The following is a 17,967-nucleotide window of genomic DNA, read 5'->3' on the forward strand; positions in this document are numbered from 1 at the left end:
CCCCCCCGGCCTAGGTGCCGGACCTGCTGGCTGCTTCCGGGGTGCAGCACGCTGCCAGGACAGGTAGGGACTAGCCTGCCTTAGCTCCACAGCACCGCCGACCGGACTTTTAACGGCCCAGTTGGCGGTGCTGACCAGAGCCACCAGGGTCCCTTTTCGACTGGGCGTTCAGGTCGAAAACCGGACACCTGGTCACCCTAGTATCCCAGCATGAATTGCTCCTTGTCCCATTGCCCCTCCATGTCCCAGCATGCACCACTCCCCATCGTCCAGCCTGCGCCCCTCACTATCACCCCATCCCCCTGCATAGAACCCAGGAGTCCTAGCTCCCCTCCCCCCTGCTCTAACCCACTCGACCCCACTCCCCTCCCAGAGCTGGGATAGATAACCCATAAGTCCAGGTTCCCAGCCTCCCGTGCTGCAACCCACTTCCCCTCCCAAAGTGCCTATAAAACACACTGCCAATCTGATAAGGATTTTGAAATATATATCATTTATTGAGGTTTTACGTCAAAGAAAACATTATCAGTTAACCAGGAGTACAGTCAATACAAGAAAACCACAGACAGGGAGGAGAGAATCTAGGTTCCTTCCCCCTCCAAACATGACACAATGAAACTTTATGCCAACATAATGACTCAAGTATGTGTATAAAATTGTTGGTTTCTATCCATGGACCAGCAAACAGTATATCAGAACTAGCTAAAGGGAATCTCTTACATTACTGTAAGCATTGTCTTTAGGCCTTTGATTTGTGTTGCCAACAGCTATGGGTATAGTTTGGCCAATGACCAGAACATCTGTTTGGGTTACATTTAAATTCACAAAACTAAAACCCACTAGGTTGAAATTCACAAAACAGAATTAGGACGATCCAAGACTATAGCCCAGTATTACTAGAATAAACTATGACCCTTTACTATGTGACCACTCAACAATGGCCCATTTGAGCATAGCACTCAGCCAAACAACACCGGACAGTACGTAACACCAGGGATATGCATCTTTTTTCCATCATAGCCTCAGATGCAAGGAGGTAGTAATTTGAGTCACTGTCTATTGACCCTAAATAACATCATAATTCATCCACATAGTGTACTGAATGCCCTCTAGTGGTAGGTCTACTTACAGTACTAATACTTATATCGCGCTTATAAATATTAACTAATAAAAACTCAGCTCAGTAGTGTTATCACCCTATTTAAGAGTAGGGAAACTGAGAGCGAGGAAATTACTTGCCCCCTTATGGTCAGCAGCAGAGATAGAAATAGAATCCAGGCGTCCTGACTCCCAGTCCTCTCTACTCTAACTAGACCACACACTCCACCCTTAGAGGAGAAGAGACACCAGGAATACTGGCTCTCAATTCTCCTTTTAAGGCTTGTCTATATGGGGAAACTGACCAGAATCTATGTGGAATAAGCTCCCCAAGTGGCCACTCTATTCTGGAAAATTAGTGAGCTTCTGAAGTGAACCACTTAGGACTTGGCTACACTTGCGAGTTAGAGCGCATTAAAGCAGCCCTGAGCGCCCTAGCTCATTACCCATCCACACTGGCAAGACACGTAGAGCGCTCTGACTCCACAGCTAGAGCGCTTCTGGTACTCCACCTCGGCGAGTGGAGTAACGTATAATGTGCCTTGACTACAACGCCCGGGCGTCAGTGTGAACGGGGTGTTGCATTACTGCGCTCTGATCGGCCTCCGGAAACATCCCATAATCCCCTTAAGTCAAGTGGCCACTCTTGTCATTGTTTGGAATCACTGCAGGCATGCCGATATGCCCTTTCAAATCTCCGTTTCTGACAGCCGGCTGCTTATCTGCTCCGAGACAAAGCACCCATTACTGTGGAATGCTGTGAGAGAGGCGGGGGGAAAGAGGGGTCTGCTGCTGTCTGAACTTACAAGACAACATGCTGACATACTCTCAGCCCCCCAAAACCCCACTCTCTCGCCCCCCACATACACACAACACACTCCCTGTCACACTCCACTCCACCCCCACCATTTGAAAAGCACGTTGTATAGTCACTTGCATGCTGGGATAGCTGCCCATAATGCACCGCTCCCAGTGCCGCTGCAAGTGCTGCAAATGTGGCCACACCAGTGCACTTGAAGCTGTCAGTGTGGACAGACTGCAGCGCTTTCCCTACTGCGCTCGCCGAAGGCTGGTTTAACTCAAAGCGCTCTACATCTGCAAGTGTAGCCATGCCCTTACTCTAGACTCAAATCCCTCTTCTCTCAGAACAGAGAACCCACATAGGGATCTACTGCAGTCAATTTGCCAATGCAGATAAGCCCTTAGACTCCTCCTCTCTTCTGCTGCAATGGATGGACCCTGTTACAATGACTTGGTGCAATGAGGTTAATACTGAGGTGGGAAGTTTAGACTTTAATTCCCCCCCGACCTTCCTGCAACTACTTATATGTCTCAACCTCAGCACGCTATCAGTGCAGGGTTGGTATTTTACCAATACACACAAACACACAATGAGCGCATACAAACCGATATAACACAGCCAAGAGACCGAGAACACTGCCTTTGGAACTGTTGAGAGTCTACAGTCTGTTAGTCGCTATAATGGAAGGGTGAGTCATGAACAGGTGTGTGACCACCATGCCCTAGATGGGAGGGGAATCCCAGGGCAGTTTTGCTGTGGGAAGGGTTCCAACACACTGAATTAGTATCTCTCAGGCTGGGAGCACCTTGTCTCAGCTAGATTTGAACCACTAACCTGGAGGTTAGCTCTGGTGATGTCCTGGTAGCTTAAACCAAGGATCCCCATAACATCAGTTTTCAGCTACTCCCAACCTCCTTCCCCCACACAAATTTCCAAATACCCAATCACAGCTGGGAACGGAATTCATTAGTGCTGACTCTTGGCGGCCCCGCCTTGCACTAACCCACTAGACCCCACTCCCCCGCCCCAAAAACTCTAGGTAGAACCCAGGAGTCCTGACTGCCACCCACCTGCTCTACCCCCAGACCTCAATCCCCTCCCAGATCCAGGAAGAGAACCCAGGAGTCCTGCCTCCACCTGTTCTAACCACTAAATTCCACTCCCCTTCCAGAGCCAGGGATTGAACCCAGCAGTCCTGACTCTCAGCCTTCCCTCCACACCCCCCCCCACACACACACACACACTAGACCCCACTCCCAGAGCTGCAGGAAATCGGACAAGGAATTCCCATGCTCCAAGACAGGAGGCCCAAGGAATTCCTGTACTTTAAGTTAGGAGGACGTTGACCCCACCCAGGGTCAGGACAGCCACCGGCTCCTCCCCCTGGTGCAGCTGCTGGTGGCGAGTGAACTGCTGCTTGTAGCGGAAGCTCTTCCCACAGGCGCTGCAGCCGTAGGGCTTCTCCCCGGTGTGGATGCGCCGGTGTTTGACCAGCTTGGAGTTGACGTAGAAGCCGCGCCCGCAGTCGGAGCAGCGGAAAGGCTTCTCGCCGGTGTGGATGCGCTGGTGCTCGATGAGGGTGGAGCTCTGGCTGAAGCGCTTGCCGCACTCCGTGCACTCGTAGGGCCGCTCCCCGGTGTGGGTGCGGTGGTGGGACACCAGGTGGGTCTTCTTCTTGAAGCGCTTGCCGCACTCCCCGCAGGCAAAGGGCTTCTCCCCGGTGTGGGTGCGCTCGTGCTTGATGAGGTTGGAGCTGAGGCTGAAGCGCTTGCCGCACTCCCTGCAGCCGTAGGGTTTCTCGCCCGTGTGGGTGCGCAGGTGCTTCACCAGGTTGGAGGTGCGGCTGAAGCTCTTGCCGCACTCGGGGCAGTGGAAAGGGGTCTCCCCGGTGTGGGTGCGCTGGTGCTCGGTCAGGGCGGAGCTGCGGCTGAAGCTGCGCTGGCACTCGGGGCAGGTGAAAGGCTTCTCGCCCGTGTGCGTGCGTTGGTGGCCCAGCAGAGTGGAGCTCTGGCTGAAGCGCTTGCCACACTGGCCGCAGACGAAGGGGCGCTCGCCCGTGTGGATCCGCATGTGTTCGATCAGCACCGAGCTCTGGCCGAAGCTCTTCTCGCACTCCGTGCACCGGTAGGGCTTGTCCGCTGGCCGCCGGGCGGCAGGGCGGGGAGGTTCCAGGATGCCCAGAAGGTTGATGAAGCCCGGCTCGGAGCAAGCGTGTTTAATCCGTCTCCTCCTTGGAGGGTCTCTCTGCTGGTTTCCCGGGACACGGACACTGGAGGATGTCCCATGTGGCTCTGCTTTACTTGTTGTCCCGACAGCTGCCAGGAGAAGAAGGATTAATAGATTATCAGGATAGAAGGGACCACTGTGATTATGTCTTCTGACGGCCAGCAAAGCGCTTGGATTGTCAACTCTTTGGGGCAGGTACTCTCTGTTTGCTCCGTGTCTTTACAGCATCCAGCACAATGGCTGCTAAGCCCTACTGTAATACACCTACTACATAATGTACTGCACCTAGCACAGGGGGACCCTGATCCATGACTGGGCTCATAGAGGCTATCGTAATACACCTAATGAATCATCACCATCGGTGATCCCTCGATTGGAGGATGATCTACGTAACCTGCTTAGCGGCTGGGGAAAGGAATTCCTACCCTGCAGCAGGGAGAAAGGGGTTGGCAAAGGATGTAAAAGACCCTAATCAACAAGGACTGAATCCTTGACAGACCTTTCCCCCGAGGGGAGAGGAGAGGCTGGTTCTGCCCCAACATCCCATCTGAGCCGGGGGGGGCAGGGAATGGGGGTCCTCAGGACAGGCAGGAGCCTAGCATCAGGTCCTGAGCCAGACAAAGGGGAAGGGGGAAGCCCTGCTGGGGTCCCAGCTGTTCCCTCCTCCCCCGGACCCTGCGAGCCGGTGTCACTGATTCATCACCTGGGAGCTCCCTTTCGGCGGAGCCCCGCCCAGCCGGGCCCCGCGGCTCGGCCCCGCGCTCCATGTGGGCGAGCGGGGCAGGCGCTGGGAATCCCGCTCAGCGGGCGGGACCAGGCTGCAGCCGGGGCTCCCTGCAGAGACCGGGCCATCGGCTCAGCCCAGCATTCCAGGGGGAACCCGGTGATGATGTCATAGCCCCCGGGTCACGTGATGAAGGGGAAGGGGGGGAGCGGCTGTTGCTAGGAGACCAAGGGAGACAGACAGGCCTAGAGGGCCTCACTGTTTTTGGTTCCTGCAGGATACACTGTTATTAATAAGGATGAGCTGTTGCCCCATTGTCATCTGGTATCCCAGCATGCACCATTCTCTCTTAACCCCCCCCTCCCCCAGGGTTCCCTCCCTTCACAGCATGATCTGCCCCTTATCACCACCTCGCAAAGCTGGCAGGGGAACTCATGTATCCTAGCTCCCCGCTTCTTTAGTTGTGAGACCCCACTCCCCTCCCAGAGCTGGGACGAGAACCCAGGCTGGAGTCCTGGCTCCCAGCCCCCCGCTCTAACCCACCAGAATCCGTTCCCCTCCCAGAGCTGGGGATAGAACCCAGGAGTCCTGGCTCCCAGCCCCCCCCCTGCTCTAACCCACCAGAGTCCACTTCCCTCCCAGAGCTGGGGATAGAACCCAGGAGCCCTGGTTCTAGCCCACCTGTCTCTAACCCACCAGAATCCGTTTCCCTCCCAGAGCTGGGAATAGAACCCAGGAGTCCTGGTTCTAGCCCACCTGTCTCTAACCCACCAGAATCCGTTTCCCTCCCAGAGCTGGGAATAGAACCCAGGAGTCCTGGCTCCCAGCCCCCGCCCTGCTCTAACCCACCAGAGTCCACTTCCCTCCCAGAGCTGAGGATAGAACCCAGGAGTCCTGGCTCCCAGCCCCCCCACTGCTCTAACCCACCAGAGTCCGCTTCCATTCCAGAGCTGGGGATAGAACCCAGGAGTCCTGTCTCTAACCCACCAGAGTCCACTTCCCTCCCAGAGCTGAGGATAGAACCCAGGAGTCCTGGCTCCCAGCCCCCCCCACTGCTCTAACTCACCAGAGTCCACTTCCCTCCCAGAGCTGAGGATAGAACCCAGGAGTCCTGGCTCCCAGCCCCCCCAGCTCTTACCCACCAGAGCCCACTCCCCTCCCAGAGCTGAGAACAGAACCCAGGACTCCAGACTCACCCCAGCTCTAATCACTAGGCACCACTTTCACAGCGCACTGCAAGACAAAGCTGACATTTCAGGGACTTTCACATTTATTTTCGGTGACAGTCTACTGATGTTTTACAAGAAAGAAAGAAAACAGGAGCAGTTAAGCAGGAATACGGTCAGTACAAAACAATCAGAGACACAAGAGCGGAGAACCTGAGTTATGTCTGCCAACACAAAACGACACAGTAACATTTGATTTAATGAATGGATTCAAGAGCATCTCTGACATAGGAGTCCTACAGTGACCGACGCACAGAGAGATTAGCCCTACTAGTATTGACAGTTAAAGCTAAATCCCCTGTGTTATCATAAGCATCTCAAGTGGTTTTGGAGTTAGATTGATTCATATAGTGGATGTTTCATGTATGTAGTGTTGTCAGCTCTTGTGATTTTATCGCAAGTCACACAATACTTGTTTTTCTTAGCATCGCAACTCCTGAACTTATCTGCCTATGTAAAAAATCTCAGGCTTCATTCCAAAAAATAAGTTTCTAGCCCTTGTGGTTACAGAGAAAAGTGTGAAAAGGTGGCCTCTAAAGGCTCAAAGAAAGCAAAGAAAAAGAACCACAAATTTCTCATGTTTAAAAAAGTCATGAGTTTTTAAGCCTATCTTTTGGGGGATGGAGGACACTGATTCATGGACTTTGAACACTTAGGGTTGGCAGTACTGCATGTGCAATCTGGCTAGCCAACAAGAAGTCAGCATAGTTTACATTAAAATTCACAAAAAGAAAATCTGTTACATTTACAAAACAGAACTGGACAGAATGACCCAGACTGATGTGGTCAAGTAAGAGCCCCCTATTTATCAAATTAAACAATATGATCCTTTATTACATAATCACTCAACACTGGGTCATTTCCCATGGCATTCTGCTAAACGACACTATGTGCTAAATCATTACCACAATGGATATGCAATGTTTCCCCGCTTTAATATCAGGTTGCCATTTGTGTCACTGCCTATGGACCCTAAGTAATGTAGCAATTTGTCCATCTAGTGTTTGGAATGTCCTCTAATCATAGGTCTATTTACAGTACTCTTTAGTTTAGGAAATGCATGTTGGACTGTACTACCCAGAATATTTAGTGAGGAACTGGATGTTCCAGTGTTTTGAGAACGGAATATAAAGAACTGCGCATTGCATGGATCAAATCGCAAGGTCTCTGCGTCTGCTTCTGCTCTCACTTACACAGGTGTAAATCAGGAATAACTCAGTTGAGATATGTCCTCTGAAGTCACACTGCAAGTCAGTAACAGAACTGGAAATACAACATAGGAATCTTGATCCTGCTACCCCCTAGCTCTAACCACCAGACTCTATTCCCTTCTCAGAGCTAGAAATAGAATCCAGGGATCCTGATTTCCAATTCTCCCTCCTTCCCCTCACACTGTAACCACTAGATCCCACTCCTCTCATCGAGCTGAGATCAGAATCCAGGAATCGTGATATCCAGTCCTCTGCTCAGACCACCCCTCTTTTCCATCATATTAACGGAAGGACCCTATTCTAGTGTCTATTCATAATGAGTAGAGTTAATATTCAAGATCAAAAGCTTTGCTTTGAATTTCAACCTGGCTTTTGTGTGAGAATTAAAATCTCAGCTGTAACATTATCTCAAAGTAGGGCTGTAAAAACACATAAGAACTAGTCTATATGGCAATGTAACACCACAATCAAGCGCCTAAGAATGTTGTCTTTATAACCATTAAGAGTCTAATATAGTAATCCCTCTTAATACAGGGGTTTGCAACCATAAACATCACCTCCTGTCTACCTACCTACCTACCTGTGCGATCATCACTCCAGAATCACAGGGCTAACTCCTGTCAGAAGCAACCTCTTTGAATTATCCCTAGTTTACATTTTGCTTTATTAAAAATACTATTGAGTTTATATTTGGGTGTGAATTTAATCCCAGGGAAAGGTGCCCTGGGAGACTGGATTCTCTAGGTATGTTCACAGGAGCCTGGGAAGTGTGAGATGGAGCTTGCCCAATACACGCACCCTGTGCCCCTTCCGCTGTGCCTCACCCTGCCCTGGAGACTGGATCCTCTGTGTACTCCCAGAACGGGTTCAACCCTGCCTTGAAGGGATGTCTTGGGGATGGAGAACAAGAAGGGAGCTCCGTCCCTGTGATCCATTTAGTCCTCAGCCTCAGCTAAGGATTAGTGCTGGTGATTAAGGGATGTGGATGCTCGCCTGCTGGGAAGCAGACCGAGGCTCAACAGACTCGTTTCATACAAGGGGTCAACGGAATGCTAACTGCAACTGTCCTAGGCGGATTTGCATTAGTGACCTACAAGCTGAAGGTACAGGAGGCAACTGAGATTCTGCAGTCGCTGAAGAGAGCCATTAGGTGACCTCAACATTCAGGCACTCCCCACTACCACTCTTCCCCCCACCCCATTCAAATAGAGATTAAGTCCCAAGCTTTACAGTAAAAAAAAAAAAAAAAAAAAGGGGGAAATAGAGAGACATCTGTCCAGATCAAATCCATCTCCCCATAGTTCACAGGCTCCCTTGGCTCTCACACAGCATCAGCATCCTCTGCCCAGTCATGCACCACGTTCTTAGCCTTGGAGGGGGACAGAACCAGTGCAGTGTACAGGCAAAAACCTTTCTACTTGCTCCATCTTGGCAGGTGCCTGTGGGTTTGTCCAAAAAAATAGAATCACAGAACCACAGGGTTGGAAGGGACCACAAGGGTCATCTAGTCTAACCATCTGAGACAGGAAGATGGTTTATTTCCCCCAATGGCTGATGTCTAGAAGACAAGAGGACACTTGTCTTAACAAATCACTCCATCCAATTTCCCAGGAGAAGCAATGAGTCTCCTGGTCTCTCCTGAAGCTCCTGGGGATCCCAGTCCGAGCTGGAATCTGAAACGCTCCTTCTGCCCTCTGGCACCTCTGCCTCGCTCCCCGCAGCTTTGTGAGCCGTGGCCACATCTTGCTCCAGCCAGTTTGGATGAAACAAGACAAAATGGAGGGCACCAGACCGAAGCTCTTGGCATATCCCCCCCGAATGGGTAGCACAGGGACACACAACGCCTTTGTGCCTCATATTACGATACTGCCTCCATAAGGGGCAAAGGTGAATTCGGCCCCTTTTCAGGCTTTAGCCTTACTGCCAACAACGGAGCTACTTAGTGCCAATGTAATGGCGATTTTGTGGCAGACAGACCCATCCTGCTAAGAACAAGACTGAGACCCAATCAACTCGTTCCATGTAAGGGACTCCTATACCATCAAATGGTGATGGCTTCAGGCCATGCTACCTACTCAAGGTCCCCACCTCTTGCAATAACTAGAATGTTTTTAGATTCTGGGGGGGGGGGGGGGGGGGGGAGAGGGGGAGGGTTTCCACTCAACCTCTGATCTTCCAGACATTTGCTCCTTTTGCAGTGGCATTAGGCCTCAGATGCCTGTCCAGATCCTGTAAGAGCGGAGGCTGCCAGCTCAAGGACTTGCTGTCCACAGTCTAAGGGTTTGTCTACACAAACATTTAGTTTGTGGCAAGCTTGGTTGTGAATCGACTCCACACTAGCTTGCTGCAGACTAAATGTTGGCAGAAAGTCTTCTTTGAAATTGAACTAGATCAAAGTGCATTAATGAACTACTAATACGTGTCAGTAAGGTCCACAGGGACAGCTAGTCAGTGGCAGGCTAGCACAGAGCAGACTGACACCCTGCTGCCGCAAACTAATTGTAGTCAAGATCTAAGAAACAACAGCCTTCCAAAGGACTTAGCCTGCTTTGCGGGATTTCCTCCGCTGTATTGACAGGGAATGACAATAGAAAGTGATATTGTTAACCTGTGGAATTCCCTGCAGCAGGATATTATGGAGGCAAGTATCTCACTAAATCATTAAAAAAAAAAAAGGATTTGATGTTTGTAGGAATAAGAATAGCACCTGCAGTGACAATGGACAGGATAAACACTGAAACGTCAAGGACATTTGACCCTCATGATCCATCATGGAAGCCGAGAGCCAGTTGCAGTCCGGAAGGAACTGCTTTCTCCCTCAATGGTACACAGCAGAGTGAAGTGCATTCAACATTTCCTTTGCAGCATCTAGCATTGGCCACTCTTGGAGGTAGGATACTGGACCAGATGGACCATTAGTCTGAACTGGTGCTGCAGGGATGGGCGTGGGAGATATTGGGCTCGATGGGCCCATTAGTCTGATCCAACATGGCAAGGAGTAGGGGGGATATTGGGCTAGACAGTCCCATCGGGCTGACCTGGGGCAGCAGGGAGCTGAATGGGAAACTTTCAGATATTTTGATCCACCAGGAAAGGGGGATGATACTGACTAGACAGACCTATTGATCTGATCTGGGGAAGCAGGGAAGAAGGCGTATCAGGTTAGATGGGCCCATTAGTCTGATGTGGAATAGCAAGGAGTGGGGATACATGGTTAGATGCAGCGAAGCAGGAGGAGGAATACCACGTCGGTCTGCGCGGGAGTGTTGGAGGAAGAATGCGGAGCTAGACGAGCCCATCAGGAATTCCCATATTCTTAAAACAGGAATCAGAGAAACTCCAACTGCAAGTGAATCAGAGCTGGGCCAAACAGCTTGGAGAAACACAAGTCAATTCCAGCTCTGCGCTTGGCCTAACAGAGCTCAACCACACGCTGACTCTAGTCCCTGATCCCCCTCATCCCCGGGGTGGGAGCTTGCCCGCTTTAAACAGTCTCTGTGATCTGTATGAGTGGGGCTGCTGCAGCCCACGGTCCCAGGGTCAGGACGGCCACTGGCTCCTCCCCGTCCCCCTGGTGCAGCTTCTGGTGGCGGGTGAACTGGGGCTTGTAGCGGAAGCTCTTCCCACAGGCGCTGCAGCCGTAGGGCTTCTCTCCGGTGTGGATGCGTTGGTGCTTGATGAGGTTGGAGCTGACACAGAAGCACTTCCCGCAGTCGGGGCAGCGGAAAGGCTTCTCGCCGGTGTGGATGCGCTGGTGCTCGATGAGGGTGGAGCTCTGGCTGAAGCGCTTGCCGCACTCCGTGCACTCGTAGGGCCGCTCCCCGGTGTGGGTGCGGTGGTGGGACACCAGGTGGGTCTTCTTCTTGAAGCGCTTGCCGCACTCCCCGCAGGCAAAGGGCTTCTCCCCGGTGTGGGTGCGCTCGTGCTTGATGAGGTTGGAGCTGAGGCTGAAGCGCTTGCCGCACTCCCTGCAGCCGTAGGGTTTCTCGCCCGTGTGGGTGCGCAGGTGCTTCACCAGGTTGGAGGTGCGGCTGAAGCTCTTGCCGCACTCGGGGCAGTGGAAAGGGGTCTCCCCGGTGTGGGTGCGCTGGTGCTCGGTCAGGGTGGAGCTGCGGCTGAAGCTGCGCTGGCACTCGGGGCAGGTGTAGGGTTTCTCGCCCGTGTGCGTGCGCTGGTGCTCGATGAGGGTGGAGCTGCGGCTGAAGCTCTTTTCGCACTCGCTGCAGGTGAAGGGGCGCTCGCCCGTGTGGATCCGCTGGTGCTCGATGAGATTCGAGCTCTGGCTGAAGCTCTTCTCGCACTCTGTGCACCGGTAGGGCTTATCTGCCGGGCGCCGGGGCTCCAGGATGCCCAGCAGGTTGATGAATCCTCTCTCACGGTGGGCAGACCGGCGACGCCTCATCTTCGGAGGGTTCACACGCAGCCTCCCTGGTCCACCCTGGCTCTGGCAGGCTGGAACAAGCCCCGAGACCGTCCCACACGGCTCCACTTCCTGCTGAGGATTCACCTCATCCTCACTTGCCGCCCTGTCACCTGCCGAGAGAAGAAGAGAATTAAACCACAGTAGGCAAGTGTGGAAACCAGGACTCAAATCCATCCCTCCAGACTCTGGATTCTGCTCCAATGTCACTCAAGGAAAGGATGGGACAGGCTCCTACCAGGGATCAATCTAGATGGGTGCTGAAAGCCATCACTTTAAATTGCCACAGGCCTTGGCCTGCTGTGAATTCCATTCCTACTTCCACTTGCCAACAGCCACTTTTAAGAATCATTGTGGAAAACCAAAGTGAACCTGCTATAGCATTCAGGGAATCATCTATTTAATGAATCCTTTAAAGTGGTTTTCTATACTCCACGCAGAATCTGGTGCTGCCATCTTTATTTCTTAACCCGCATTATGGGTGAGGCCCAAGAACTGGTTGAAGGCTCAGTTATATCTTCCTGATTCATTTCTTCAGTGGCTTGTAAAACCTCTTCCCTTTTTGCTTCTGGTAAATGGTCAGGTGGCTGTTAAATGTCAACCTTGTGGTGGACCAGGGCAGTACAATCTAGATCTTTCGTAGACTCAGAACAATTAGATTCCTAACCAGAAAGTCTCTTAGACCGTTCTGCTGCTAGTCATTAAAATGTACAACACTGCATTGGAACAAGTTCAATAGAAACTCTGGGCAGGTCTACACTAGAGCTGGGATCAACACTTTGAGATCGATCCACCGGCTGTCCATTTAGCGGGTCTAGTAAAGACCCGCCAAATCGACTGCTGATCGCTCTCCAGTCGATCCCTGTACTCTACCCCCGACGAGAAGAGTAAGGTAAGTGATGGGAGATTTTCTCCCATCGACCCCCTGCGGTGTAGACCCCACAGTAACTCGACCTAAGGTACATAGCTGGAGTTGTGTAGCGTAGGTTGACTTACCACCATAGTATAGACATAGCCTCTGGGAGCTCACCTTCACCCCTTTCGCCTCTCTAGTTTTTTTTCCCCTATACCGGCATTTACTCGATCGATAGGTTCTCATTTTGCCACTGTGGGTCCCTTTTTGTACTATTTGCTGTTTGTCTGAAACATTCAGCAAATGAACAGAGATCTGTTCCTGCTTCAGTTCCACAAGAACTATAGGAGCTAGAATTCCCCCTGGGTGTTAAAGCAGGTCTCACTACTCCCTATCTTCCCCTTGCTGGAAAGCTACCACCACATGTAGCTGTTCTTATGGTTTTTACCCCCTGAAGGTACGACAATTTGCTCACAGCAAACCAGTTATTTACAAACAATTTGTTTCACCTAGGCAACATCTTTCAAGGGAATTTCTACAGAATGAATCTGTAAGACAGCTTTCCTGGTATTTATTACAGTAATTAGTCATAATGAAATCCAAACCAACTGTCAGATCCTCCACTCTATTGGCTATCAACTTCTTGCTCAAATTCCCGAGGTCCAGTTTTCAAACCCAATTTTCCCTACTTTTGGACTGGTGCATGTTCCCCAGTCACTGTCTCCATTTGGGACCACGTAGCTGCTTCAATTTTAGATCCTCTATTCCATAACATGGTTAACACGTCTGGTCTAATAACTGTTATCTCTGAGCCAATGTCCATTATTCTTATGCATTTCACAGATCTTATTACATATATTCATATGAATATGTAACAGGATCATATTACATGTTCATACTCCCATTATTGTTGTTGAACTGCCCAGATCTTAGCAAAGACTGTGGAGCTGATCCTTGTAGTTCCAAGCTTTCCCCCTTCATCTTGGTGCTTCTCATTTCCCAGTTTGGATGATGGATTTTCACTAAGTGTTTGTGACGCTCAGTTCCGGCTTGCCTTAAATTTATAACTATTCTTTTAGTGGATAATTTTTTTCACAAATACCAGTATTTAAATGAACTGTTACCCTTCATTTTTGCATTATTACCAATTTCCATTGGTTTACAAACTGAACAACTTTTCCAATCACTCAAAAATGTCATGAACCAGATTAGAATCTTCTGTTCCAGCAGGCACATTAGACACAGAACTGTACTTACAAAGCTCATGGGAAACATCTTCCTCTCTAGCGGCTACTTCCTGGTCTGCTGCAAGGAAAGATTAAAGTTCTGTGGCAAATTCCACAGCCTCTCTGAGCCAGGGCCGCCCAGAGGATTCAGGGAGCCTGGGGTCTTTGGCGGCAGGGGGCCAAGTCCAAGTCCAGCTGAGCATCTATACATCGGTCCATTGCTAATGTATCCTGGAAGGCCTCACTGGTATCTGGGTAAGCCAGGAACACAAATCTCTGCAAGTCCTCTGCCAGTTCAGGTGGAGTTTCTTCTTTCCCTCTTCTTCTAGCCCTTAGCTATGCCCTGGCCAGCTCAGATCGATGACTAGCCCCAAACCGGAAAACAAGGGCTTGTACCAAATCTGGATAACTCAGTCTCTTTTCTCGGGTAAGTTCTGCCACACCATCAGAGCTGGACCACTCAAGTCAGCTGCTAGAGACCCCCCTCTCAGTTCATCTCCCCAGACATTCATTGGAGCTAGGATATTAAACTGAGCCAAATAACCCTCCCAGGGAGCTTTCCCTCAAAGATAGTGGGCTTTTGTATTACTTGACTGGGACAGACAGTCCAAACTCTCTGAGGGTTACAAATGTCTGGTCTTACCCAAGTTCTCTGGCTGGCCTGATTCCTTATCCAGGCAACTGACTTCCACTGTGGTCTGTGACCCTTTAAATTCCTTCTTTAGGAGATCTTTTAGCTCCTCAAGTCCTTGCTGTAGCTCATCACTGTTAGCATGTTCCAAGCTGGCCATAACTTCCTTGGTCTCCTCTATTTCCTGGAAAACCTTTTGGTCTATGATAGTCAGTTTGCTGGTCACCTCACTGATCTGTCTTGCCAGTCTGGAGTGGATGTTTTGTAGCTGGGCTTTGAAATTTGCCCGAATACGTTGTAACTGCTGTGCCAACAAAGATACTATCTCCGAATGCAGGTCATTTCTCAGTCCTTTCTGGGAAACCTCTAGATGTTGCTTTAATTCCTTTTGAGAAGGCTCCAGCTACTATTTTAGGTCTTGTTTTAATTCCTTCTAGCCATCTTTGATTTCTGCAAGCACCTCCATTATCTGTTCCAGCTTGGTTTAACAGGAATACAACTCTCGGTTTCTCTCTTGGAAAATCCATCCCACCTTCACACCAGTGTGACCCCTTTGGCCTGACCAGATAGACAATATTCAAGGTTTTGCCAGGTTTCAGAGTAGCAGCCGTGTCAGTCTGTATCCGCAAAAAGAACAGGAGTACTTGTGGCACCTTAGAGACTAACACATTTATTTGAGCATAAGCTTTCGTGGGCTAAAACCCGCTTCATCGGATGCATGTTTTGCCAGGTTGTTTCCATTAGGAGAAGAAATTGATCATATGAGTCAGGTATATTCTTTGGTTCAATCCACTTTGTTTACAAAGAATACACACAAAGGCTTGTTTCCCTGAACACAGTAGGAAAAAAACCAACAGTAGGCACTTTCCTTGCTCACTACTTCCAAGTCTGCTCCTCTAGTCCATTCAGTGTCATGCATATAACTTCTTCTGTCCCTGTCAGCTGGCTTTCCAGCTCTCTCTCACAGACGGAGCTAGCCAAACAAACCCCTGGCCACTGAATTTGCCACCAATCCCAGGGAAACCGCTCAGACCACACGGCTCAGCCCTGCTCAGGCTTCTCCATGCGGTCCAGTGCATGCAAAATTCATTATTTATTTTATTCATTTAATTAATTTTAAATGGACTTTTAAAAAGAATGCATTAGCTGTGGAAAGAAATAATCTAACTCCCCTGAGTTGTTTGTTTAATTCCACTTTTTTCAGTGTGGGAAGTAAGACTGCAGGCTATGGTAGGTGGGTAAAGGCAGCTGTAGCTTTTGGGGAGTCAGGTACAGTGGAATAAGAACACTAGCTGGATGTTTCTGTTAAAATGATCAGCAGTGAAACAGTGAACAGTCTGAATATTTAAATTGCCATTGTTAGGTTTCAGAGTCAATACCCCTTTGCAACGAATGGGGCAATTTACAAACACACAATTGTTTCACGTTGTTGGCAGGGTCAGGTAGACATCACTGCATCAATATAATGGATTTTGCTTTTAAGAATTTCTTTGCAAGCCTACGAGTGAAACAAAAATTGGAATTTGAAGCATGATTTTGTGTCAATGTGTGGATGCCATGGCAAAGTAATATACAGGGGCCTATGCTGTGAGTGCCAGGAGGCTAGGACACCTGGTTGGATGATACTGAATGAGATGAGATGAGAAAAAAACAGAACCGGGGAGGCATCCAGTGGCTTTGCTGGGATCCCAGCTTTTCTCTTCACTCCTGGACAATCTCTGAGCCAATGTCACTCATTCCTCACCTGTGGGTGTGTCTCTCTGGATGTCTCTTTCCTCAGAGCCCTGGATATCCAGGATGCACGGCTCTTCCTCTTGATCCATCCAGGAGATCACAGGAAGTTCAAGGACTGGAAATCCTGCTTGTGGGGAAGCAAATAGGTTAAATCAACGTCCATCGAAAGCTGTACAAGAAAGGAAACAAGCTCCACCAGAATAAGGACTTTAATACTGGTATAATTTCATTTACCCTAGAGGATATACGGCTATAATTATTTCAGTAAAAAAAAAACAAAACACAAACCACAATAGTTATATCAGTACAAAAACTGTATGTAGGCTAGGCTTTAGACAGCAAGTTCTTTTACTATATGCATGGACGGTGCCCTGTACCATGGTGCCACATTCTCAGTTGAGGCTTCTAGCTGTTACTCTAATGCAAATAATGGTGTTGATAATAATAATTAGAGCTGGCTGGATAATATTCACTAAAAAAAAAAAACCTAGCTGGTTAATTTATCCCCCATCAACTAGTGGGGGGAAATGATTGCCCAATCTTTGTTTTTCATTGTGTGACTAGCCCTCAAATATCCAACCAATTTTCCTGTTCGCCACCAAAGAAATTGTCAAATTCATTTCAATTTAACGTACCAGTTTTACCTTCCTTTATTGATTCAGGGTCAAATGAACTGCATTTTCCAAGTCAGAGGAGCTAGACTGTGGCATTGGGACAGGATATACAGGTAGCCCAGCATAATGAGATCTAGGGATGGAGAGAGGTAGAAAGAGAAAGAAAGAAAGAAAGAGATGTATATGGGGAAAGAGAGGGGTGTATGAGAGAAGGGGTTTGTGAGGGGCCGAGAGTGAGATGTTTGGAGCTATACATAGAGAGAGAGACAGAGAGAGGGGTGTATAGGGTGACCAGATGTCCCAATTTTATAGGGTCAGTCCCGATATTCGGGGCTTTTTCTTATATGGGAACCTATTACCCCCGCACACTCTGTCCCGATTTTTCATACTTGCGGTCTGGTCACCGTAGGGGTGTATGAAGATGAGGGGTTGTATGGAGAGAGAGAGAGAGGGGTGTGTACGGGGTGGGAGAGAGAGAGACAGGGACTGAGGGGTGTGTAGGGGATGGAGAGATGAAGGGGTGTGTGTATGGTGATAGACAGATAGAAGCACTAGGATCTAGGGACAGAGGAAAGGATGGACAGATAGACACAAAGATTGCTCCAGCATCACAGATAGTCTGGCATGAATTCTGCCCCATGCACCCCCACCCCAGCCTCAGCACCAACCTACCCTGCCCCCCCCCCCCGGGGGGGAGACAGCCCCCCGCCCCCCCTCCCTTCCCATCCCATCCCATCCCATCCCCACCCTTCCTGCAGAGCCCCCGGGCGATTGAAAAGCCTCCCGCCGGCGCTGCCCCTTCCCCCGGCGCGGCAAGGCGCTCGGGGCTAGCAGGGGAGCGGGGCAGACGCGCGCGCGCTCCGAGCCCTTTCCCCGGGGACAGGGATCCGCTCACCCGGGCGCCCGCAGCCGCAGCTCAGCCCAGCCTCGGGGACAGGAATCGGCTCCGGTGGTGCCCCACTAAGGGCCTCCCCGGGAAAATTTCCCGGCCCGATGGTTCCTGGCTGTCAGCAAGCCGTGCAAGCCCGGCTTCCCCCTGCGGTTTGGGGTTTCTCGGTGCGGGTGCGGGTGCCAGAGAGGAGGGAAGCGGTGTGTGTCTCTGACACAACCGGCCTCGCCCTGAGGGTCAAGGGGAGGGAGCTGGGGTGACTGAAGATACTTATCTGGCCGTGTGAATTTATCCCAGCTGCAGAGACAGGAAG

General features: G+C 50.2%; 1 protein-coding gene across 1 annotated transcript; it reads right to left on the reverse strand.

The window, feature by feature from the left end:
- Window positions 1-474: 474 nt before the first annotated feature.
- On the reverse strand, window positions 475-17,190 carry LOC128836926 (zinc finger protein 883-like). Its single transcript, XM_054027659.1, has 4 exons — window positions 16,787-17,190; window positions 16,162-16,275; window positions 10,893-11,820; window positions 475-3,989 (listed from the first exon to the last, which is right to left on the reverse strand). Exons 2-4 carry the CDS (start codon window positions 16,238-16,240, stop codon window positions 3,227-3,229), a joined length of 1,770 nt encoding a protein of 589 aa, XP_053883634.1. The 5' UTR covers window positions 16,241-16,275; window positions 16,787-17,190; the 3' UTR covers window positions 475-3,226.
- Window positions 17,191-17,967: the final 777 nt, after the last annotated feature.

This window comes from Malaclemys terrapin, chromosome 4 (genome assembly GCF_027887155.1).
Source record: "Malaclemys terrapin pileata isolate rMalTer1 chromosome 4, rMalTer1.hap1, whole genome shotgun sequence".
NCBI lineage: Eukaryota > Metazoa > Chordata > Testudines > Emydidae > Malaclemys > Malaclemys terrapin.